General features: G+C 39.7%; 2 protein-coding genes across 2 annotated transcripts in view; one reads left to right on the forward strand and one right to left on the reverse strand.

Moving 5' to 3' along the window:
• The window catches only part of LOC145457587 (uncharacterized), a 210,691-nt gene extending 197,433 nt beyond the window's left edge, over window positions 1–13,258 (forward strand). The window contains 5 exon segments of the mRNA XM_080335810.1: window positions 4,912–5,038; window positions 5,102–5,262; window positions 5,390–5,560; window positions 11,973–12,105; window positions 12,904–13,258. Coding sequence (XP_080191936.1) covers window positions 4,912–5,038; window positions 5,102–5,262; window positions 5,390–5,560; window positions 11,973–12,105; window positions 12,904–12,908 — 597 coding nt within the window. The 3' untranslated portion in view covers window positions 12,909–13,258.
• The window catches only part of LOC145456660 (flavin-containing monooxygenase 3-like), a 266,805-nt gene that overhangs the window by 44,878 nt on the left and 194,747 nt on the right, over window positions 1–27,180 (reverse strand). The window lies entirely within an intron of this gene.

Genomic DNA, 27,180 nt, shown 5'->3' on the forward strand with positions numbered 1-27,180 from the left:
TATGAATCTTCAACTTGAAAACCACTTATTATAACATCAGAACAGTAGTGACAACTTCAGAAAGTTTAAATAGGAATCTGTGCTGTGTCCGAAAAAAATGATGCCGATTGCGCTTTATTATTTTTTACCAGTACTATTACATATACCAGTGGCTCTCAACCGGGGATCCGCGAAGCATTTCCGGTGGGTCCGCGAAGCCTCAAAATAGTTGATAACCTAATTTGCATTATTTATATTCGGAAAAGCACGAGGCAGTTTCGCTTAATTACTTGTCAAACTCCAGGGCTCACGTCAACAGAAAGGCCATCTGAAACGAAATATCCTACAGTGTAGACTCATTTTAATTGCTAAATTATTGCCAATAGCCTACTGATACAAACATTTTGCTGTTTAGGGATGGTTTTGGGGGGGGATTGTAGAAAAAAAATAGGATTAGTAAGGTCAATCACGGTGACTTCGAAATGTTTACAAATATCCATTTTCTCCTGTGATATAGCCTACACAACCACTTTTTCCATAATATCTTCAAGATTTAGCTGCTACATAGAAATGACTAGGCTTGACATTATATGTTCATTAAAGAAATTTGTTTGTCAAGTTCGGTGCCATATTTTTTTCGATTATACCCAGATGTGTCGTCGGAAGCGTTACGCGTTATTATTACATTCTAGGGATGGTGTGAACGTGAGGTTCAAGTTTGCGTTCTGTGTGTGAACCTCGGAAATTTAGAGGTTCGCGTTCTCAACAGAACCTTGGTAGGTTCTGCACAGTGAACCTTTTTTATATGATGCAATTTTCGCTTCATTATAACATCTTTGGTTCAAATTTATTGCATTTGAACTGCGGGCCACTCTATGCATGGCGCTAGCAGCATAAACAATCAACACTAAACGAGCATATGCACCTTGACAATCTCAGAAATTTTACTTGCATTGTTACAAAAGTTTGCTCGAAATATCCAGCCTTCCGTCTGTGAATATTTAGTGACTCTTTGCCGTGAGCTTGACCCACAATCACATAACATCAAGAGCAAAATACACTGCATGTAGTCAGCGAATGATGCTTATTAAACAAATAAATGATATTGATATCGTTTTCTGATGTAAAAATCTAGCAGGCGTACGGGGTCAATCTTGATTTCATATGTTAACTGTATCATAAAAACCAAATCCGTGCGATTGGGGTGTTGCCTACTGTTGTATAACTTGATAGTGTGGTAGTATCGGTAGGAAGTATAGAAACCCGTTTACACTCTGCTCAATATCCATGTAGCAATACTCAGACGCCGAAGACATTGTTCGGTCTGGCCGAGACTGTTATATTCCCTGGCAAGTCCTCGTGGAAAATTGTTGGCAAAGCGACGGAAGATCTTGATTTTATGGGATTGTTATATCATTTGAATGCCTTATTTGATACATTTGGCGACGTTTAAAATGTCAATATGTACTTCAGCACTGTGCCATTATGTGGCCCGAGTCGTCGCTAAGTATCGTGTACAGCACATATATTGTACAATACATTAATGTATGCAATGATATAATTGAAATAAAGGGTTGAAATTAGCAATATGACGTCACGTGACGTCATGAGGTTCACGTTCGCGTTCACACAGAACCTTTCGAAAAGGTTCGCGTTCACACGAACCTGAACCTTTCAGAGGTTCACACCATCTCTATAATACATTCTCATCCACCTATATTTGTGGAAATGGATTTTCGGCACTCGTTCATATTAAATCGAAGGAGCTTCTTTTCAAGACACGACCACGTATTTCAAGAAATACAGTGGCAGAACTCGCTTTGAAGTAATAGAGAATCCCACTTCTAGATCAATAGCACATCTTATTTTCAAGAAAAGTCATTTTATTGATGTTTATCACTAAGCCTACGGTTATCATTTGCACAAAGACAGAGGATGATTGTACGATAATTCAGCTAAATTTGAACTAAAACTTCGTGGGGGTCCGCGGAGGTCTGTGGCGGCCCGAAAGGGGTCCGCGAAGACAATGAGGTTGAGAACCACTGGCATATACGCTTTGTGAAAATCCTGCGAATTAATCAAGCAAAATTTACGAGTGAATTTCAAGTCATTATGTACACTGCGTGTCGATTAAATCCCCCTATCTTATGTATCTTTGGGTTGTTCGCGATACGCCGGTGTCACTTGTAAGAGCAACCAGTCATTCACGGATTGTACGATTCACTGATCCTCCATTGTTACATTACGAATAAGTTGACCGCAAACGAAATCATCACAGCTTACGTTGTCGTAGTCATAGCAGATTAATCTGATAGCAACGTATCCTTGTTTCTTCGACGGCTCAGTTCTTACATTGCGCAGTGCTCACCTTAACCGACCCTCTTGTATGATTTAAATCGAACGAATATAGTTTATTCGTTTATATTCTCATGTATGAGTAGATGGGTAATGTATTGTACCAAATAAATTTGTTCAACTTCCCGAGGCTTCGTATTCGATCCTCTATCTTGGCAGATAACAACAGATTATAGCATGTAGCTATACATATACAATTACTCCAGTATTTTATTAGCTCTTCTACGCGTGCGTGAGCGATACAACACCTTTCTGCATGTATGTTTAACTTTTTATTCGGTATTCTTTTAAGGATAAATGGACAATTTTTCTGTCTTTCACCCAATTAGCAAAATGTAATGACTTTGCGTCATTTCTCATTCTTCGGAAATTCAATATAACTTGGATCGTGACTTGACTCGTGACTTGACTTGACTTGACTTGACTGGATTCACCTTAAAAAACGAGTGACTTGACTTGACTCGAGTCACCTTTGAAAATCGATTGACTTGAGTTGACTCGAGTCAAAATGTGTAAGGACTGGAGATGACTCGTGACTCGAAGGTACTGTCATGATCCCAACACTAGTGAGATGTAGAATTTGATAGATCGAAAAAAAACACTCACAACACTCTACTCACATCATTATACCTGATAATCAATTCTGATCTAGATAATCGAATGGATGTTCTTAACCCTACTAGACCAGCGGTTCTCAACCGGGGGTCCGCGAAGCAATTTCAGGGGGTCCGCGAGACCTCCAAATTTTTAGTATGGTTGATATTCTAATTTTCATTTTTTTTATTTGAGAAAGCATGAGGCAGTTTCGCACAACAACTGCTAAAACCGCATGACTCATATCATCGTAATAATCGTCTGACATGATCGCAGTGTGGAAATTCATCTTCATAGCCAATTTCCCATTAACCTACTGATGCAAACATATTGCTGTTTAGAGACGTTTTGTTGGGGTTTGTGGAAAAAGTAAGAATATGGAGATAGTAACGTCAATCAGGGTGACTTCGTAATGTCTGCGAAACCTTCTCCATTTGAAGTTGTCAGTCTCATCAAATTCGTGAACAGTCGTTTGAAATAAAAGGTTCCGGATTATTTCACTAATTTGTCCCAATTCAGGGATTGAAACCTCGCCCCAAAACCCATTTTATCCTGTGATATACATAACCATTATTTGAACAGCTTCTTGGAGGCACAGAATTTCAATATACAATTGAATAGTATATTCATTATTCATATTGAAATGAACCCGAATATTTTTGGCTGAAAGCCGTCATAAATCGGACAATGGTATAGAACATGCTCCTAAAGCTGGGCTATCAGATTTGGCGCATTCTGATTGCGGATCCCCTGTTGACAAGGCTGTTTTTTTTCAACAAGGAGTGTTTCGTTGCTATCAAAGCATTACGCTCCAACCCTGAGATTCATGTCACCAGTTATATTGGTGTGCAGCAGCCTTGTCTTGTTAATGTTCAATTGTTCATGGTCGAAAATATTTGCTCGTAAATATATATGTAAAACCGAACAGAACAAGTAGTTTCATGACAGTCTTTCTCAGGCTGGAAAACTTGGATCCATTCTTTGGCGCATAAAATTTGTCTATACTTTTAGAATAGGATTTTACCTTGACCTCGGAAACTCTCTACGGGCCGATCAAAATGCCGTCGCGGGCCGAATCCGGCCCGCGGTCTATTGCCCGTCCCTGCGCTAGATGCTGGACGTGATATGTTTATAAAATATATGTTTCTTCATTATGATGCCATAAATGTTGCGATCGCACCAAAAGTATCTTCGAAGCGTTATGCGTTAATATTGCATTAGCCCCCATCTATCTCTGCGGAAATGGTTTTCGGCACTCCTCGTTCATATCATAACGAAGACGCGAATTTTCAAGACACGATCAGCACGTACTTCAAGAAATACAGCAGCAAAATTAGCTTTGAAATAATAGAAGTCTACCAATTTCTACATAAATAGTATAATATTATTTGCATGAAAAATCATTATTTTGCTATTCATCACAAGCCTACAGTTCATATTTGCACAAGACAGATATGAAGGTTGCACCATAATAGAGCTAAAATTGAACTAAAACTTCAGGGGGTCCGCGAGAGTCCGTGACGGTCAAAAGGGGTCCGCGAAGCCAAAAAGGTTGAGAACCACTGTACTAGACGGTATCTTTATCTGATGCTGACGTGTCAGGTCGTAAATTATCGCATCCACTTTAAATCGTACGATCATTTCAGCCATGCAATGCATATTAATATGGCGACATTAGAAGAGGATATATTCATCAAAAATATTCAGAGAGAGAGAGAGAGAGAGAGAGATGATATTCTTTTTCGCCTGCATCATCGCGATGCTCTGACGACGGTGTTGCGATAGGGCCGTGAGGTCATCTAGTCTGCACCCCCGTTTCTTTTTCTCCTCCATACTATCCGTGATTGCTGAGCGCCTAGCAGGATAGCTGCGAACCCACGACCTACCGATCGAGAAGCCGCTCGGTCATTATTTTTTCAACTTCCAACGAAGTCTAAAACATTTTATCACATTATAAATTTGCATTTAATTCGATTATAAAAGGTTATGGCGTCATTAAAGAGAAGGTTCAAGATTATATATGCAGCGTGTTTTGCGTATGGAACTCCACTTGTGATCGTCGTACTCAACGCAGGCTTAACGCTTGGTCATATCGACCGAAACGACACAGGTGTCATAGTATATTACTCTTATCCAATTTGTGATAATGTCAAAGATCAGCCGTTTCATTTAGGTGAAAAAACGACGGAGTCGTCGTATAGAGCGGGGAATTTTTGTTGGCTGCGACATTTTTCGCTCTACTTCGGGTTTCTGTTTCCAGTCGGTTTACTATTACTCTTCAACATAGTAGTTTACTGCCTCGTTATCCCGAAAATCAGTTGTAAAATAGACCAGGTGAGCTCAATTCTATAGTGATGACTGGTGCCGTTGCTGTACACACTGTAAAAAATTATATTCTAAATCGCAATGTGACATTAGTTGCTGGCCAATGCACATTACCAACTTTTTTTTGTTATTTAAGATTAAATCCACCAAAAAGGAGAGGCCGTTACGACAACACATTGTCACCTCAGTGTGTCTGGCGACTACTATGGGTCTATCTTGGATTTTCGGATACGTGATGCTTGTCGCTGAAGATCCTACATTTCTTACTGCAATGAGCTGGCTGTTTACTTTAACCAATTCTTTTCAGGTGAGGGAAATTAGATGCGAATGTGTATCTTAATTTTGATGCTGGACTTGGAACCGGATGCCCGACTGATTCTGATATTCACTACATTTCAGTTTTATGCGCTTCAGTTCAAACAGCGCAAGATTGATACAACACCTTTTTTATTTTGATTTATATTCATATTTGTTCAGATACAAGTGCACTTATCTAGTAGAATGTAAGCCTAGTATGAGATTTGTTTTGACTTTCATCCATATTCAATCTAGAGGCGCCAATGGTGCATTGTCTCCTACCTAAATCGGTGTTTTAAATGAGGGCGATTTAGATATAATTTGTAGTTGAAAGACGAATAACCAAATGTCATTACATGCAAACTGTGACTTGATGTGATTTTCAATATGCTTGCCCGGGTCCGATGCGTGGAAAAATACTTTCGGGTATGAGCTAGCCTAGAGTCGGGCTATGTTATGGATTTATTGGTTGGGTAAAATTATCGTTCGACTCGGCGCTGAGCTTACTTTAGCAGGATATTTATTTATACAATTCTGTTAGAATTGCGGTATTTTAGGCCAGAATTATAGGCTAAATTTTTGTCTCTCAAATGGAGACATACACTTCATTTCAGGTAAGAGTATTCAAAGTGCATGTACAATCCCATAGGTGCATATCTTTAGCCTCCAATTCCACGTTGTCCCCAAACCACGGTCTGATTCTGACATATTACCAAACCGGTTAAATATAAAGTTTACAACGAAACTGCCGCAATTAGCTTAATCCAGTGTTTCCTAACCTGGTCACCAGCGCCCAAAAGGCGCTTTGGATTTCGAAGGAGACGAAAACGCTTAGTGGGCGGTGTGGGGGGGGGGGGTCGCTGAAGAAAAATTGTGTCGCAGTAACGTCTGCAGTAGCAAAATATGATTATATACGGTTGTAAAAAAATACTTTTATATAACCTTGAGTGATCATTGTGAATTAACATTCCACAAAATCTGCCAAATCTCGAAATTATTTGTCGCGCTCGGCGCGAAATATAAGCCGACAATGTTTGTAACAATTTTCCATGTATACTGTGGTTTCATGTAAAATTAATTGCGCGTCACGCTAGCTTCGGTTATTTTCCAAAGCGTGTTTCGAACTAGGTATTTTATCCCGCAATGAACAGCGTGTCGAAAGAGAAGAAAGAGTACACTTATAAGACTGAGATCCTTTGAAGCTTTTTGGTCAAGTGGTTAACTAAATGTATTCGTATGTGAGAGCTATAAAATTAAATCTTCCACTTCATCGTATCATAAAGGATGATACTATTTAGTGGTTTTACCCGCAACCTCACATGAACGTTACATGCTTTGTTTGGAATACCTTCATGCATGGCCTACTAAAAACACGGCCTTACAGTCTGCCTATTGACCTGAAAATTAAGAGGCCTAAAGTCTACTTTCCAATCCTTACCAGCTGTGCACTCAATTGGTCAGAAAATGCGATATTGTCATATTGCTACTAGGGATGGTGTGAACGTGAGGTTCACGTTCGCGTTCTGGGTGTGAACCTCGGAAATTTTGAGGTTCGCGTTCACAACAGAACCTTGGTAGGTTCTGCCCTGTGAACCTTTTACATATATTAAAATCTTTACTTCATTCTAAAATCTTTGGTTCACATTTATTGCAATTCAACTGCAAACCACTCTATGCATGGCGCTGGCAGCATAAACAATCAACACTAAAAACGAGCCTGCACCTTGACAATCTCAAAAATTTTACTTGCCTTGTTACAAAAGTTTGCTCGAAATATCAAGCTTTCCGTTTGTGAATACACTGTTGTCAGCGAATGATGCTTATTCAACCAATCAGTGAGAGTGATATCGTTTTCTGGTGTAGAAATCTAGCGGGCGTACGGGTCAATCATGACTTCATATGTTTACTGTATCACAACAAGCAAATCCGTGCAGTTAGGGTGTTGGCTACTGCTGTATAACTTGTTAATGGGGTAATGTCGGTAGCAAGTATAGAAACCCATTCAGCACTCTGCTCAATATAACAATACTCAGACGCCGAAGACATTGTCCGGTCTGGCCTAGACCGTTCAGGCGTAAGCTTATATTCGCTGGCAAGTCCGCATCGAAATTGTTGGCAAAGAGACGGAAGATATTGATTTTATGGGATTATTATATCATTTGATTGCCTCAGTTGATACATTTAGCGACGTTTAAAGCGTCAATATGTAGGGCCTACTTCAGCATTCTGGTATTATGTGGCACGAGTCATCGCTAGGTATATCGTGTACATTAATATAGTCTATCACTTCATTGAAATATAGGGTTTAAATTAGCAATATGACGTCACATGACGTCACGAGGTTCACGTTCGCGTTCACACAGAACCTTTCAAAAAGGTTCGCGTTCACACGAACCTGAACCTTTCAGAGGTTCACACCATCCCTAATTGCTACCTGTCTCTGGTACTCTACTAACACACCGGTGCAGAATGTATGTAAAAACAGTCTATTGCAGCAACATATAACAAAAAATTAGGAACAAAATTTTCATAATCAAAGAAAAATGGGTGCAGAAACTCTTGAATTAGAGCCTTAGATTTGCATAATCAAAGAAAAATGGGTGCAGAAACTCTTGAATTAGAGCCTTAGAAGACAAATATCACAGCCTTACAGGACAATCACTTCTTTTGCCTTTGCCTCTCTTTAAATTGGCGAACTTAGTCTTCCCTGAGTGAGGAATTCGCAAATTTTTGCTGATTATTGTAAAAAATGTTCACAATTTTCTTGAACGCGACATTTGTACAATTTTCACTATGTACATTGCAACCAATTCGTGATTTACCTAAAACAACTTTCAACACACGTATAGCTGCACAGCGCAGAGGAACAGTGCAAAGGTTAGATGTGAACTGATTAGCCGAATCTAGAACTGCGAAGGAATCAAATACAAAATGGGCCACTTGAACGGCAGGTACAGTCAACCGTCCCCTATCCACCAAACTGAAATATTCATCATATTCCTCTTCGGTTTCATCAGTCGTGGGCGATAAGCTACACTCGGTGCAGTCCGTAGAATGACAGCATTACCAAGACTATTGGGGGAGTACCTCTGCTTGCTGTTTACAACACTCCACCACATATGTATGACTTTGAGGTATCCGCCTTATCTGGAAGGTATTTGGAGCAAGCTGCTATGGTTTTTTCATCAAAGATAGCCAGTGCCAGGTTGACGTTCTGCTTGTGGTTGTGGCCAGGATGTAGTGCTTTCTTTGTTAGCTTTGGAGCCATTCGGGAATTAGGCTACACTTCAACTGCCATGCAATATAACCAGCAGGGCTTATTATGGATATATCGCCACCTTTAATATAGAATGATGGAGAGGAAAATCTCCTAGCATTCAGTAGATTGTTGCGAATGTTCTTCTCCAAATGAACAACTCACAGTTTGAACCGAACTGCGATGACAGTGTATTGAAAGCACGAACGTTGGTACTGTGGTTGTCAGAAACAATACCTCTCATATTAAATTCTAGATCCGAGATTTTCGTGATGCACTCAGACAGCTTTTGCGCTAACCAGGCACCTTAAATTTGAGTTTCTGGTAAAATTTGTAGGACTAAAGGAAGCGATTTTTCAAGTCCCTTGATCATAATCACTATGACGCCTTTGTAAAGATTTCCATCTTCATCAGCACCATAATATTTGCCACCATGATATTGCACACTTTTTTGCAGATACATTTCATCCACCATCACGATAACATCCTCAGAAATTTCCATGGCCTTTGAAAAATCAATAGTCCCTTTAGTCTTGTTCGCAAACAGTTCAAAGATGGCATAGGGAAAGTTTCCAAAAGTGTCTTGTGCGCTTGGCAAGAAATAGAACGTAAAAGCAAGCAGTACCGGATCATATTGCCAGAGTATTGCCAGCCTTGTGGTATCGTAGATTACGCAGCTCCTCTAAAATATCTACTTCGGCATCCGGATCAGTTAGACTATCCAAATAGCTTGGGAAGTTTAGTAGCTCGCATTTACTTTTGAACAGAGTATTTCTGCTTGTGCGGAACCATGTTGGTAAAGGCACAGGTATCCCATTATGTTGCATCTGCACCCTCAATTGACTGTAGATTTTAGGGCATTCTTGATTTTCGGAAAGTTTTCCAAACATAGCTCATAGTAAATAACATGCTGATCCCCTGCTTGAGACTTTGGCAGTAGTATATCCAGAAGTACACCCAACCACACAACACTTAAGAACCATCGCCTATTAACTACACTAGAAAATGAATATCAACAAATTATACATTATATACAATATATTACATTATATTCTGGCACAGCACCCTATCCAAGCCTTGCAACAATTCATGAAATTCTATAGAAGCAGTCACAATGAACATGCCTTCGTCATTATAAATGTCGTAGAACCAACGCTACCAGTTATACAATTCGTCAAAATAGACTACCGTATCCAAGACTATGTTAGCGAGCAAGCAGATTATGATACTACAATGGAGCCGTTCGAACACGACGTTCTTCGCGTCAACTTGAACTGCTGGCACTGTCGAGCAGGGATATCTATCCCTGACTGTCGAGGAACAGTAACCTGATTGCTAACTAACCTATCAAATGATTACACTGACCCTTAGCTCGTGAATATACTCTACATAGCGAAAGAAACAAGTGCAATGCGACGAACAGCAACACACGGCTCAACCCGAACAACTACAAATGTCTTGACTTCAACAACAACAACTACAACTGTATTCATCCGCACGAGTTTTTGCAGTAGTATCCGTGAATTGACCACCTGACTAGCAGCTGTTTTAGTAGGCCATGCTTCATGTTAAAGTTAATAATCGGGTGCAGTACGAAATTCTATGTGAGCAAAGATCTCTACCACTATCTCAGTTGATTCACTAGTAATTGAAAGCGATGAAACAAAACCCAATACAATTAACGTCCCCTAATTGCCGGTCGCCGAGGTGAATTCTGGACGTGTAAACAGGGCTCGAACCAGCTCTTTTGAACCCGTACCCGATGGTGGTTATAACAACCCTGGTTTGAACTCGAACGTGACCGTCGTGACCTATGACGTGACGTGACGTGATATTGCTCATTCCATTCCCACTCTACATTTCAGTAAAATGTAAACGATACCTGGCGACAACTAAGGCCACTTTATGCCACAATGCTGAAGTACACGCTGACTTTCAAATGCCACCAAAGGTATCAACTGGGTCGATCTAATGATATCATATTCCCATAAAATCGCTATCTTCCGTCGCTTTGCCAACTATTTCGACAGGGGACTTGCAAGGAAGAAAAGCTAACGCTGCAACGGTCCAGGCCAGACCGGACAATATATTCGTCGGCTGGCTATATTGATATTGAGCAGAGCGTAAAACGGGTTTCCATACTTGCTATGGATATTACCCCATCAACAAGTTATACAGTAGGCAACACTCCAATAGCAGGGATCTGTTTTTTATGTTACAATAAACATATTAAATCAAGATGAATTCAGTGCGCCAGTTAGATCGCTTACATTAGACAACGATGTATTCTTTGTATTAATTTCATTGATTGGTTGAATAAGCATCAATCGCTGACTACCTACATTCAGCGCATTTAGCTCTTGGTGTTGTGTGCTTGCGGGTCAAGCTCACAGCAGAAAGTCACTAAATATTCATAATCGGAAAGCTGGATATTTCGACCAAACTATTGTAACAAAGCAAGTAACATTTTTAGATTGGCAAGATGCAGGTCGTTTATTAGTGTTAGCGCCATGCATAGAGTTGCCCAAACTTGAAATGCGAAAAATTTCAGCCAATGATGTTATAATAATGCGAAAAACTGTAGTATATGAAACAAGTTCACAGTGCAGAACATACCGAGGTTCATTTGTTAACGTAAACCTCTAAATTTCCGAGGTTCACACACGGAACGCGAACGTGAAATACACGTTCACACCACCCCTAGTGTAAATTAGTCGGGTGTTCGTCGATCGCGATTCAAGCTATTTTCAATAGTGAAGGTCCAACTTGAAAAGACCGCCGTGCTCCGAACTCTTATCACTTGTTTTTACTACAGTTATTAAAATATGAGAGGCGTCAGTCCTAAGCAACTTTCGAAAAGTGTTGCTGGAGGAAAATAGGTTTAGAACCAGTGGCTTAAACCATAACATTCAATTCGAATATTTCTATCAACGTCAGACGCGCGCGCAATTGCACAATGCGACACGACACGAGATTTGATGAACAGATAGGAGGGTGTTGTTGTAGCAACCAAATGCATTGTCCTTAAAATTACTCCGGACCACTGGTATTACGAGTTAAAATCCCTGATGTAATAGTTTTCGATCATCATCTTTTTCAGTCTTTTCTTTTGGAACTTCTCGAATAAAACTCTGTTTCCAAATATCAAGTCTTATTTTTCTGTCAGGGAGTCTTCATTTTCTACATCACCGCTGTCAGAACAGGTGAATTTCAGAAAGTATACGCCCCTGTCGTCAGACGATTCTCAGCGGTATCAGTATCTACGGGACTTGCTTCGGTGGACGACAGAAGCGAAATAGGCAAGTCCGAATTATCCGACCACACTTCTGGCTATTTGATGTAAATAAATTGCCGTGGTATATGAAACTATTAAGCTATATTATATTTAGCGTTACCATACGTCCACCCAAATATCGTCTTTTTTGAGATTTTGTCCTCTTTTCTGAGAAGTTTGGTCAAATTTACGACCAAATTCGACTGCGATGACGTAAATCAGCACCGAAGTAACGCTCCGGCGGGTTTTTCGGGAGCTGAGCCGGAAAGTTAACCTTTTCTTAGTCAACTACCTGATAATGTGAAAGAAAAACTGTATTTTGGGTACTGAGCGTCAAAGTGGACCTTGATCAACCGACCAAAATTTGAAAATCTGAAAATTCTGAATAAGTGTCCTCTTTTCAGATTTCCAAAATATGGTAACCCTAATTATATTGAGCTACATAGTGCCTCAAAAGTCACTAGAGCGAAACGGATATAATTAGATGCTATAAGTTACGGAAATATAATGTCGCTCGGTAGAATTCGTGATTTTCCATGGCACGGGAATGATACTATACTCTAGTTAAAAGTGAAAAAAAGTGTAAGTGTTCATGTTGTTTGGAATGATGCTGATAGTGACCCAAATAATGGTAGTAATTCAACAACAAATCTGAGTAAGTCAAGCTTTGAAACAGTAGAAGTACAGGAAGTCTTTTATTTCTGACGATCACGATCAGGATTTTTTGTGGATACGTACGGATACATTATGCATTTTGCGGCCATCTTTGTCTTCGTGCCTGATGGTGTTGTGTTCCTATTTTCAAACTGACTGAATTTTTCAGAGTGACCGGGGCTGGTTGTTGGCTGCAGGGTGGACTGGATTCTCAATCATTCCCATACCGTGGCTCTCCTATAATTTCTTGCGTCATAATTAATCATTAATTATTAATATTTCATAAATAATATTATATAGAACAACTATTTTCGTCTCTATAAGGTAGTATAGGAGTATCACTTTAAAATATAATTAACCAATTTCTGATTCGTGTCAACGTATTTCCGACACTCAATACACGACTGGCTTTGTCTATAAATATGCGCTGCTTATCTTATGCATTATACATCACCAATATTTTATGTTCAGCCAATTTAATCATGATGGCAAGAGGAATGGTAATAAGAAACAAATTGATTGGACTGTTGAGTGCTTGGTAGAGCAAGAGCCAACGTTCGATAGCTGCATGGGGATGGGGTCTTGAAAAGATTGGACGCCGAAAGAATGAGTACGAAAAGAACTGATCATAAATCCAGGCATTTGAAATTGCCGTCCAGGGGCAGCGAGGGAGCAGCAAACATTTGCATAAAACTGAAATTTCGAGTTATAGGTCAGCTACGGTATTTTAAGGTAGAGTCCCCATTTGTCTACTAATATGTGAACTGATGATTTATAATGGGGATACCGTGAGATATCTCTTATAAAAAAAGTTGTATTACGGCAAATAATAGGTTCAAGGATGGTAAATTGCACAGGACTACCTTATATTTTTTCAGGACGTCATATAGATTCGTGTTCACGTTCACGTTCACACGAACCAGAACCTTTTAGGGGTTCACACCATACCCAGCTTAATAGTTGGATAAGTTTAGATTAAATAATTTCACGATTTCTTTTATTCAGAACATTGGCGGTTATCGCCTATAATGTCACTTGCGCCCAGCACGGAAATTTTATTAGGATCAATATCTTTGCATTCTGTTTTGTCCTAATACGGACGACATCCATTCCCGCGTTCTCCCACCATCGCTCACTCTCGTTTTCGTGCGTCCGCAATCTTCAGTCTTTGCTGCCGACCTTTTGGTTCGGCAGACCATCACTCTTAGGCTTTTTTATACACTGCAAACGCAGCGAGGTTTGCCATAGCGATAAGGAGCCAAAATAAACCTCCGACTCATAGAAGTTGGTCCGAACAGGGATTCGAACAATTGCCATTGGTGTCGTGACGCTGGCGCTTAACCAACTGCGCTACCCCCCTTTAAACATAAAACTGAAACGTACCAATTCTAATTGCCGACCAGAAATCTCTGCTTTTCTGGTTCTGAAAATTTTGTAGGCTAAAAAATGCAAGTAGATCAGCACGTTCACTGTGGTCGTTACATTCATATATAATTATAGTCGGAATAAGTAAATATAGAGGAAAATTATATTTGAAAGGTTCTGCGTGAACGCGAACGTGAATCTAATGACGTCACGTGACGTATATTGCTAATTCCAACAAGGGCAATCAAATGATATAATAATCCCATAAAATCAATATCTTCCGTCGCTTTGCCAACAACTTCGACAGGGACTTGTAAGGGAGTATAAGCTTACGCTTTAACGGTCTAGGCCAGGGGTGGGCAACTTCTCCAGTCGGCGGGCCGGATATAGGAAAATTAAGTACTTGGTGGGCCGGATTGCTGAATCAATACATTATTCGCCCATTTATCAATATATACAAAGAATAAATCGTATTTAATGAGTGTATTTTAACGACAGCAATGTCACTTCACAGCCATTTCTCGCCGATAATGACGAAGACAATGTGGATTATTTGAGAATAGCGTTGTCATACAGGCACCACCATGTCTAGTTCTCTCTGATACATCTACAATTCTACACACGGTGCAATCCTTATTTAAGATTTCAAGGCGTTCGATGAGTCCAGTACCCCAAATTTACAAAGATATCAATTCATTAGGGTTGAGTTGGTGTCGAGATAGCGTCGTTGTTCAACTGTGGCCTAATTAATCTCGATATTGAATTCATGCGGCCTGCGACCCGTTTTGAGTAGGCAACCACTGGCATAAGCGGTGGCTTACAACGGCCCAGAAGTGTGCCGTGCTAAATGTCGGCAGTTACAGAATCAAAAATAAGAAATATAAGCCTGGTGTTAAAGACCATTGTAGTCGACAAACAACATGATTACCACAAACGACATTAGGGTTGAGTATACATCGTAAATGCCGATAATGCCAGTATTCTCGCTTCGACGAACTTACGCGTATAAGCTCCACTCTCGCACGCTGCTCATACACGTATATAATAATATACCGTCACTAAAATTGGACCTAATAAGCAAGTAGCGGGGAATCTCGGCTAACTCGGACCGCGGGCCACATCACCATATAAGACGGAAAACAGTCCGCGGGCCGGACAAAATCCCTTGGCGGGCCGGATCCGGCCCGCGGGCCGTATGTTGCCCGCCCCTGGTCTAGGCCATACCGGACAATCGGCGTCTAAGTATTGCTACATTGATATTTAGCAGAGTGTAAAATGGGTTTCTATACTTGCTGCTGATATTACCCTGTTAACAAGTTGTACAGCAGTAGCCATTACCCCAATCGCACGGATTTGGTTTTTATGATACAATAAACATATGAAATCAAGATTGACCCCGTACCCTTTGCTAGATTTTTAACGTCAGACAACGATATAAATTTCACTGATTAGTCGAATAAGAATCATTCGTTGACTACCTACATGTAGTGTATTTCGCTCTTGATGTTATTTGAATTCCGTATCAAACTCACAGCATAAAGAGTCGCCAAATATTCGTGCAAACTTGTGTAACAAAGCAAGTAAAATGTTTGAGATTGTCGAGCTGCATGATCGTTTAGTGTTAATGTTTTTATGCTGCCAGATCCATGCATATAGTGGCTCGCAGTTTAAATGTAATAAATTGTTATAATGAAGTGAAAATTGAAATATACGAAAAATGTTCTCAGTGCAGAACCTACCAATGTTCGTTTTTGAACGTAAACCTCTAAGTCTCTGAGGTTCGCACACAGAACTCGAACGTGAACCTCACGTTCAAACCATCCCTAGTCATTTCACACCAGGCCAATATTCTTAATATTAATTCTGAATCAATATCATCAGAGCAAAGCATTATAAAATGCAAGTAAATCAGCCAGATAATCATCATCTCCACAATCATGTGTAACTGAAATAAATATGGTCGGGAGTAGGGATGGTGTGAACCTCCGAAAGGTTCAGGCTCGTGTGAACGCGAACCTTTTTGACAGGTTCTGTGTGAACGCGAACGTGAACCTCATGACGTCACGTGACGTCATATTGCTAATTCCAACCTTACATTTCAACGAAGTGATAGCCTATATTAATGAACAATTGTACACGATACACATAAAATGCCACAATGCTGAAATACATATTGACGTTTTTAAACGTCACCAAATGTATCATCTGGGGCAATCAAGTGATATAATAATCCCATAAAATCAATATCTTCCGTCGCTTTTCTAACAATTTCGGCGAGGATTTGCAAGGAAATATAAGCTTACGCCTCGACGATCGAGGCCAGACAGGACAATGTATTGGGCATCTGAGTATTGCTACGTTGACATTGAGCAGAGTGTAAAACGAGTTTCTATACTTGCTACCGATATTGCCCCATTAGCAAGTTATACAGCAGTATCCAACCCTCAATCGCACGGATTTGGTTTTTATGATACAATAAACATATTAACGAGATGAACCCCGTATGCTTGCTAGATTTTATACATCAGACAACGATATCAATTTCATTGATCGGTTTCATGAGCATCATTCGCGGACTACCTATAGCGCATTTCGCTCTTGACGTTGTGTGATTGAGGGTCAAGCTCAAAGCAAAAAGTCACTGAATATTCGAGCAAACTTTTGTAAAGCAAGTAAAATTTTTGAGATTTTCAAGGTGCATGCTCGTTTAGTGTTAATTTTCATGCTGCCATAGCGCGATACATAGAGCGTTCCGCAGTTGAAATGTAATACATTTCAGCCAAAGATGTTATAATGAAGTGAAAATCGTAATATATAAAAAAGGTTCACAGTGCAGAACCTATCAAGGTTCGTTTGTGAACGTGAACCTCTAAATTTCTGAGGTTCGCACACAGAGCGCGAACGTGAACCTAAAGTTCACACCATCCCTAGTCGGGAGCAGAGCTGGATCAATTGTAATTTGTAATTGAGCTGAATGTAATTATTTACACTTTTTCATCTAATTGTAATTGTAATTGTGATTGAAGCATTTCTATTTTGTGTATTGTAATTGTTATTGTAACTTGATAAAAATTTCGGCTTATTACAATTTCAATTACATTGTTATTGAAACCTGACAATCACAACATAAAATAATCAGCCTATTTACATGGGTGTTCAATGAGTGCCTCGGTAACTAAATCAGTTACGGCAGTGCTTTTCAACCTTTTTAAGCTTCGATCGCACTTTTTTTGTAAAATAAATTTCATTCGCACAATCTAACCGAATATTGAAAATACACCATTTATATGCTCAGATGTGCAACAATTGGCTACTACGTATCTTAAGCTATCAAGTGTCTCATTGAAAAGGCCACTATTTTCGCTCGTTTTGATTTCAACTATTTCACTAAAACCCCTTTACTAGTGCTTGGATGGCCAGATCTTAAAGCAGGGATCACCAACACAGCCGCGGGCCGCATGAGGCCTGTGAGGTCACATTTTGCGGCCCGTGATCTGATTTCATATTTCGGAAGAACGCCCAGTACTGAAATTTATTTCAGTTTAAAAATATTTTTGACGTTGTTCAAAATATGCTATTCTCCTGTGCCGAACACCACTATTCCTCACCAGCTGATACGGTCTCGGTGATGGTATAATAACATTCCATGGATGAAGAATTAGCTGATATAAATGGGCAATGGGCATATTGCCTTGGCGCACAATGGTGGTGACACTGCCAAGACCAAAACAATTAGAAAACGACTCAGGGGCTCGCCACAAGAGAAATCTTCACGAGAAGATAGTTTTCCAGCAAATACCGTGTCTAGCTAACACCAATATCGATTCTTTAGTCCCTGAAAAATGTGGTCAGGTATCGTGCACAGATCATATAGTTCAAAATCGAATGAAAGTGATGATCATGATATTTCTGTTGCTTTTGTATTAGTTATAAAATATTTTTCTTTCGTGGTAACTATACCCATCGCCATGTCAGAAAGCACAGCGTTGTACTGACGCGGTGTTAAACTGCGTAGCCTATTTTAATCTCGATATTGAATTCATGCGGCCCGCGGGCTCTATAGAAAATTTGAAAGTGACCCGAGAGCCATTTTGAGTTGGCGACCCCTGTCCTAAAGTATTTTCTGCACTCCTATCCAACATACAGCGTATTTTTCACAAGTGAAAAATGCTTGCTGGAAGAAATCGATTTTGACAGCTGACAAAAAGGTCTAAGGCTGCAGTATGTCGGAAGGGTGAAAAACCCACCTGTTTGTGTTGAGGCTTTGGCCTTCGGTCTTGGAAATAAGGTCCAAACGATCAAGGAGAGTAGGCACATTAGAGCTCGCTACCTTATGATACGTTGCTGCAACTTTTTTTTTCGATTTCCCATTTACTGTCTCGCGAGTATGTGGGAAGAGCAAAAAACTCACGATACCGTGTGTTCTGCTCTTTAGCTCAATCTAAGATGATATAATTCATGACAGTTTAATAACGTTAAAGCAGCTTTTTAGACTACCACCAAAATCTGAGACTTTGTGGCATCTCGCGACCCGAGCCTCACCCATGAAAAGGAATTCATTTTTTATAATTACAGGAGTATGCTATGATTTTATGGACATGCATGACATACAGAACGCTCACACCACATTTCTATCCAACACAGCTCTACAGGTCTGACACACGCGATTTCAAATTGGGGTGAATTAAATTCCTTTGCGTGTCGCAGTTGTAAGGACTATGCCGTGCCGACAATGGAGCAAATCCATATCGAATGGTTTGGCCATCCAGTATCGGTCATTTTTTGCCAAAGTTTTGTCTACGCTTATGTTTTGGCACCGCATTTTATCAGCCGTTTGTTGGCCAAAACTTTCCGTCTTCATGTGACTGGACAGTAGGACACAGAAGGGGTTAGCCTCGAAATGAATGAGTATCATAGGCCTGAAGTCGCTCGTTGCACATCCCTAGTCCCTGCAGTAGTTCATCCCAGCGCTCTTCGACCATGTTTTCCAGAAAAACCAGTCGGACAAATCTTATCACGAATTCTCATGATAAAAACATAGATTTTGCGTGTCTCGCTCATTCGCTCCAGTACCCAGCAACACCGTGACCTTAGATTTGTAAACACGATCGCAGAATTTTGCCATAAATTGAACAAATATTACATACATATTAACAGACACGACAGTTCTGGCAGCGTGTCGACCCAAAATTATACCCTTTGCGGTCTATAATTTAATAACCCTTGAAAGGGTGTAATTTGCGTTACAGTAACTTGCAAATGGGAGTCTGTAATGATAGTATTTCCTACTATCCTCGTGCCTCGCACTAATCGAATAGGTATTACGGTAGTATGATGATTGTTTAGCGAAAGTAAGCAGAAAGTCCATTTACCGTCATTTTCCCAGCCTGTTGCAAGCTCAGACGGGCTGTTATAATGTATGTCTGCCACTACACCAGCTTCCAAACCAGGCTTTTGGTTACATAATAATTATAGTGCGAAAAAATTAATTCACTACGGCTTGTGCGAGCTACGACTAGTGGTGCGTCGTGAGTTGAACAAGTTTTTACAATTGCGTCGACACAACCAAAGTTACACAGCCCTTGAATTTCCTATTAGGTTTATTTGAATTATCCCAGGTCAGAAAAATTAACAATTATTATTAACTATTTTCATTCGCACTCATCCGGGATTTTCATTCGCACCGTTCGCACCATGTTCGTCATTCGCACTGCAATTTTTTTCATTCGCACAAGTGCGGACAGACCTGAGGAAACTCACAAGTAACCCGGAGTTGTTAGCGCGATGGGGAACATAAATTCATTATCCGTGTATCAACCAGCTACCAAAGTCGAGGAGGTGTTTTATTCAGACATTTTGACTCTGGAAAATCCAAAGCACGAACCCGGACATCACGGACATATCGGAAACCCCTTTATTCGCCAATTCCGAAAACATACATGTCGATGTACATTGTACAACAGCTCATTGTTATTGTATGTGAGTAACCAATGATTTTGATGGGATGCATCAGAGCAAGTGAATATTTGATTAGACAAATGTATCGGAGTCGTTGTTGATGTATATTTTGTCACTGCCCGTTGTAACAATATACAAAACTATCAAATTGTCCGGTGTGGTTGTCAGTTTTCAAAACGAAAATGATATTGTTACCCAGGGAGAAGGTAGATTTCCAAGTGAAAACTGTATTGGTACTCAGGTAAATGATAGCTTCCAGACGAAAAGGGTTTGTTACCCAGGAGAAAATGATTAGTTACGCTAGGTAAAAGTATTTTTCCAAGTGAAAATGTATTGTTACACTGGGTAAACGCCGGATCTCCAAAAGAAAATGATATTTTTACTCGGGTAAACGACGGGCCACCAAGTGAAAATGGTTTGTTGCTCAGGGAAAAAGGTTTGTTACCCGGGGAAAAAATATATTTCCAAGTGAAAAAGGTTTGTTACCCTGAGAAAAAATATATTTCCAAGTGAAAAAGGTTTGTTACCCAGAGAAAAAGTATATTTCCAAGTGAAAAAGGTTTGTTAACCAGAGAAAAAATAGATTTCCAAAGGAAAAGGGGTTTGTTACACTGGGTAAACGATAAATCTTCGAAGGACAATGGTATTTCTACTCGGGTAACGACCGACCTCCAGGTGAAAATGGTAATTTTACTTGGGTAGGTATCGTATGTTTAGTGTCGTTGGTATTGTTAAACGTTGTCGCCGGTAGCTGTTGGCATACTATTACGAGTGTGAAAAGGATTTACACGGCCTGTGCGGAGTATCGCGATAGTAAACATATTTTTGGTGCGACGAAACAAGATCGTTGTTTAAATTTTAATACATTTCGATTACCGAGTTGCTGTACAGTAGAGATGACTCTACATTAGACCGTGCTGTATACTTCGATTAAAACCACAAGACCACATGTAAATCTATTCGCGCAACTCGATGATGTTGATATAGTGTTACTAAAATTAATTATTACCTATTTACACAACATAAAAATAACAATTCATGTCGTAGCAGGTTTCTTGAACTCGTGCTTGATGAAACGAATGGTGACAAGTAGGCTTTGAGTGAAAAATAATTATTTAGAGTAGTGACATTTTGTGACCAACGAATGTAAATCGATCATGATATTACAATATATGCTTTCGTCAACATACCGACTTGGCGTAGAAACACTTTCACGTTTTTTGAATAACTGGATTCTCGAGACTTGCTACTTGTACGATGTATCGTTGGTGTGCAAACTATAACGGCCATTTTGTATGATAGTATGTTTTAGTTATATTGTTGTGAGGACAACCATGTGATGACTCAGCACTTTTCGTTAGCAAAGTAGGTTGATTTGTGTGTAAGATGTAAGCACCGTGCTAGAAAACATATGTACTCCGTTGTTGGAGTAGCTGATTTATTGTTATGACATGGACATATCCTGAAGCCTTGGTTTGTTGTCTTGCGAAGGATGAGGCGACCTCGGTGTCGTAAATTGTGTTAACTAAACTCGTATGGATACCACAATTGTGCTGGACTTACACCACCAATCATTGTACAGGTTTGTAGCATGAGCGAATATTTTCGTGTAACATGAATATCTTTCGTATACACTTAGTATGAAATGAGATGTGTGAACAATAATTAGTGTCGTACAAAGTGTTGTGTTTGATTGCTTACTTTTTATCAATGTCTTTGTGATGTTAAAAGACGACTGAGTTTTCATTTACATTAAGCGGAGAAACTCATGTAATAAATTTTACTCATTTGAAAATCGACTCGCGTGAAAATACCGATTAACAGTATCAATATGAGCAGTATGTTATTTTTCGCGATATGCAACCAATCTTCTAAGCATAACTTGTCAAAATTTATCGTGTCATAGAAAAGTCGGCTGTTACGAATTCGAAACAAATGTACTTCGGTTATCACGACAAAGGGAATTGAGATCAACGCAGTATTTCGGAAGTGAATGTGTATCGTTTGGTATGTTCAGCAATCACTAAATGATAAAAATATGAAACTGTGCATACAACTCGGTTAGGTAAACGATACAGTTACAAGTCGGATGTGATCTCGATTTACAGATGACAGCTTGATGATGTAAAGCTCAACCACTCCAGTGTGTGTGTTTATTGCAAAGTATTTGACACAAACAAAATATTGAACGAAGGTCCACCACTTGGTTTCATTACAAGGTGAGTGAAAATTGTTTTCTGTTGGTCAGGTATGATTTGCATTTAGAAAAACGCTCTACGCCGATTAAGCGACGCTGTTTAATATCATAATCCGATGACTGAGTGAAATTTCCTTATGGTTTGATTTAGCGAGTTAATTACCGGCGATTCAATCACATACAAGTAAGATCTTTTACGGGATGAGTATTGTGACAACATATACTTTGACGAATGACAATGGGGAGAAATTTCCGATTTCTTTGGTCGTGAGCGTTCTACAAATATTTCCAGCATACATTTAGCAAGCAACCTACAATATTCTTTTGTTATGGTAATGACTTTCACAAGTTTGGTTTTATGATTACAATCACTTATTTAAATGATAATTTATGATCGCTACTTTGAGTAACAATACAAACACATTTTGTAGATTTCAGTGTAGCGCCTATTGTGATTTTGTTAATGCTATGAGTTTTGTGTATTACTCAAGTCCAGTAGAATAGGATGCGTCCAGTAAAGATATTCCAAACGAAATTGTTGTGTCATCTTTAGTCTTGGTTACTGGAAACAACTACATTTGTAAAAATATTTTCTGATATCCGTAATACACAGAGTGATTTGTACCAACACGGAATATCTTTCAAACCAAGAACATTTCAGACAAGTATAGTTTTACAAATCAATATGTTAATAACCACGGTGGTGAAAAGTTTGTTGCTGTCATAATAACCTTTACCGCAACACCGGGTCTAATTAACGCGAATAATTTAATAATCAAGTCATGATCAACTATTACATATGTCAAATCCATGTGTCAATCCTTATGTTTACAGCATGATAACTTTCAATGTAATACCGGTGTTCGATCGTAAGAAATGAATTCTTAACTACGTTGGTCAGACATTCAAATATCATATACTCAAAACATATGTTAATCTCAAGTCGCCGACACCGAGAAGTAATTACTTTTGTCTTACAAAATATACCACATAGTAATTTCTTTGTCTTGTGGAATAGTAACGACTTTTACGGTTGAATAAAAATACGAGTTGGTGGACTATGAATACAACCGAACTTGCTATGGATTTTGGATTGTGGTGATTACTCGCGTAGTCTTGTCTACTTTTCATAAGGATACTTTTTGCTTTGGTTGGGTAAGTTACAAACGGATTGACTTGACAAGGTTTTTTGTATTTTACTCTTTTGTGTATGGGAAGATGTTAAAATGTTGAGACGTAATACTATTTCCGTTCACTCGATTACAACAAAAAAAAATAACCTGATAGTTTGTTCAAGGTTTCGACAAATAGATTGAAATATTCCGATTTACGATTTAACTCATCGCGTCACAAGTCGATCGCGGTATGCACAAGTGGTTGTCAAGTTAGAAATATTTACAACAGGTGCTATTTCATTGATTGATTCTATTGTGTGTAGTAACACATTAAAATATCGCGATAGTATTTACTGAAACTCTATTTGATAAACGGAAAACTCAGTCGTGAATAGAGTTGTAAGTTTCAAGGATTGTTTCAAAGTATGATCTTGAAATGTGACTGGATCAAAGTTGGTAGTCATGTTTGTCAAAGTCCAAATATTTCATTTTGGATTATCTGGATTTACCTTTAGTACATCCCGCGAATGGATTCCGATGCGGTACTATAACATTTTTGATAATAATGACTCAAGGATTTTCAATCAACAATACTGGAATTTTTTGGTAATGCTAGAGTTGCCAAATGATTAGTTGCGTGTTTTTGTTGAGTGTTTGATTTCAAGTTAATAAAGACAATAACTGTGTAATGCACATACTTGTGATTCTTGATTCTTGTAGAGTTATAGTTGGTATTGATTCTATAAGTGTGAAAACAGTGGCGCGGAATGCGCGAATAATTCGATGCGGCTGAAAGTCGGCGTCAGTAATATTCGGGTTACGTTCGATTCAACAAAAACGCGTTAAGGGATTTGTCAAAGGATTAGAGTTGTACCGATTTAAAACATTCAGATACGAATCGACTTGATTTGTGTAGTGAGTTTCATTTCAAGTTGATAAACTAACACATTGATTGAATATTTTCATGGATCTTATCACGCAACTAAAGTCAGCCACTATTCTGGAGGCGTGAAACATATAGCGATCGCGGGCGAGTGACAAATTGTCGGTTTTCGAATCACCGCCTGCGACGGTTCTATGACAAACTAATTACCGAAATATTACCTTGTGAGCGGGTATGAGGGATTGCTATGTCTGAAGCATTATCCGGTGAGTGGTCGTTGGATTTTAAAATTATATCACACCCTTTTGAATAAGCGTTCACTTCACAAAGGATTAGGATTAGAGCGGAAATAAGTGACAATTTGTCGCTATTCAAGTTACCGACACTGGCGGTCTGTTATTCGTTACTTGGTAAATCTTACCAGCGAAATCAAGTTCTGTGACAAACTGATTACTAAAATTTCACCGCGTGAGCGATCGGTATGGTTATGACACCAAGTCGTGAAAGATGGTTATGTCCGAGACATTATCTTGTCAGTGATCGCGGGGTTTTGCAAACTATTTCACACCTTTTTGAATAAGCGTTAACTTCACAAAGGATTACGGCTAGAATAGAAATAAGTGACAATTTGTTGGTATTCAAGTCTCGCCGGTGGTGTATCTGTTATTCGACACTTATTACACTTATCATGAAATTAGAGTGAGAACATAAAGCATCAAGTTGTTGTTTTCGAATTTCGATGTCGAGGTGATAAATTTACGCATTCAATTACAATTCAACTTTGGTTGTGTATTGAGTGATAGATCGATATGCCGGAAGTGGTATCTTGTGAGTGATCGTAGGATTTTACAAATATTTCACATCTTTTTGAAGTGTTAGTTTGCGAACGCGACTATTGTTGATATTCGAATCGCCGTCTGCGCCGGCTCTGTGGCAAACTAAATACCCGAGAGTACGACTTACCGCCACCACCTATATCCGAAAACGTTAGCATGCGACCGATCCCTATCTCTGTAACGCTATCATGCAACCGGAGCCTATACCTGAAACAATAGCATGCGACCGATCCCTATCTCCGTAACGCTATCATGCCACCGAGAGGAGCCGAAACACCACTTCATCACCCTATAACTGGAACGTTAGCATGCCACCGCGCGTATACCTAAAAACATTAGCATGCCACCCCCGCCATAAGACGAAAACGTTAGCATGCCACCCCCGCCATAAGACGAAAACGTTAGCATGCCACCCCCGGTTTCTCGTTAGCATGCGACCCCGCCCATAAGAGCCCCTGCCACATCATGAGCGATCTATATAACTACTTACTCTACCAGGGAAAAATTAGCGAAACTCCGACTCCGACTCCACAGCCCCGGTTCTAATAGTGGGTTTTGAAAAGCGACTATTTCTAGCTCTATTTCTAGTTGCGAATTTTGAAAATCCATGAGTTTGTACAAGTCTGCAATCAACACCTCAAAAAACTACACTCACTACACGTACATTTACACGTTCCCTACTGTTCCGCATTGCGCCCAAAAAACACGTGTAGTCTCAGGAGCACAATCAATATTATACCGGTTTTTACTACGAAAGATCAGACAATACCACAACGTTGGAAACAAAGCAACGAGGCCGTTCATAACAGTCAATGCTTGTTTCGTAGTGAATAGATTTCGACTTCGATCCCGATTGTCACATGATTCTCATCTTATGCTCCCGCATTTGCCTGCTAGTTCTCTTAGAGAAAATAGTTCGTTGAGCATGACCTTTGAGCTATTATCATCACGGCAGTCCATTCCCGCGGGAAAGTGTGAACTTGATTTATGTCACACAACCATGTGACAGACAGAGTGCGTCAAATTTGAGGGTGTTATTAGCGCCTTAATGATGTCGTCGGATTAACTTTTGACTTTACCACCGCGTACAGCCGAGTTATGTAATTTCGAAGTCGGCCAAACCACCCGCGTTGATGTTATTATGAAGAATTATCCAAGATATAACATATCGTATTGTATAAAACCACGTTTTGGCCTGATCAGCCCCTGTCGTATGCTCGTATCCATCCTATATACATACTGACGCCAGCACGGCGTGGTATCTTTGGCACGAACCTGCTCTAATGCATCTCGATGTACTGTTTCGTGACGTCTCATGTGTCTATACTGCGAATACGACATGGCGCTACTGGTACACAGCGAGTTCACATTCGCATGATAAGTTCTCGAATGCTTTCTGTCGGTTCTCGATTGGCGGTCCTCACTTGTTCACTGGAGCAGCCTACCAGGCTTCTCTCATCTTTCGACAGCGAAAGCGGCGGGGAGCGACGATGAAATACAATCCAATATCAATGAAAGACACCCAGAGACATGTAATATCAAATCACTAAATTGTGAAAAGTCGTTTGAACTCCGCTACAATTAGCTAGAGACGAAACTATGTCATCGGAGCTTATAAAAATACAGAGATCAGACGTGCCGAAGTGGGGCATCTGAATATCCTTTCCAAGGTCGCCTATTTCAGCGTGGAAAGTATTTTTTACGAATCATCTCACCATCGTTTTAACGTAACTATTACCATAAAGTCGACTAATTTCCAGCTTATCATTGTAATATCTTTTTTCACTGGATTGTGATGTCTTTTTCCGCACTCCAGTATAGAGATAGAGCGTAGTGGTATAATGCAGAGCCGCAATACCGATAGGTTGTGGTTTCGAGTCATACCAAAGTCTACTCTAGAATTCCTACCAAACTGTTGGAGGTTATCTTGGCTCCTCCTTACGTCATCTCATCCACGTATGTGGTGTCTTAAAAACCCTAGAATCGGTCGTTCTGCAAGTCGGCAGCTACGGAATCAAAAAAGAGGAATATCGGCCTAGTGTAAATGAGCATTCTAGTCGAAAAACACCATGAATACCACAAATAATAAGAT

Source organism: Botryllus schlosseri, chromosome 15 (genome assembly GCF_051294905.1).
Source record: "Botryllus schlosseri isolate E-star chromosome 15, Bs_hap1, whole genome shotgun sequence".
Classification (NCBI taxonomy): domain Eukaryota; kingdom Metazoa; phylum Chordata; class Ascidiacea; order Stolidobranchia; family Styelidae; genus Botryllus; species Botryllus schlosseri.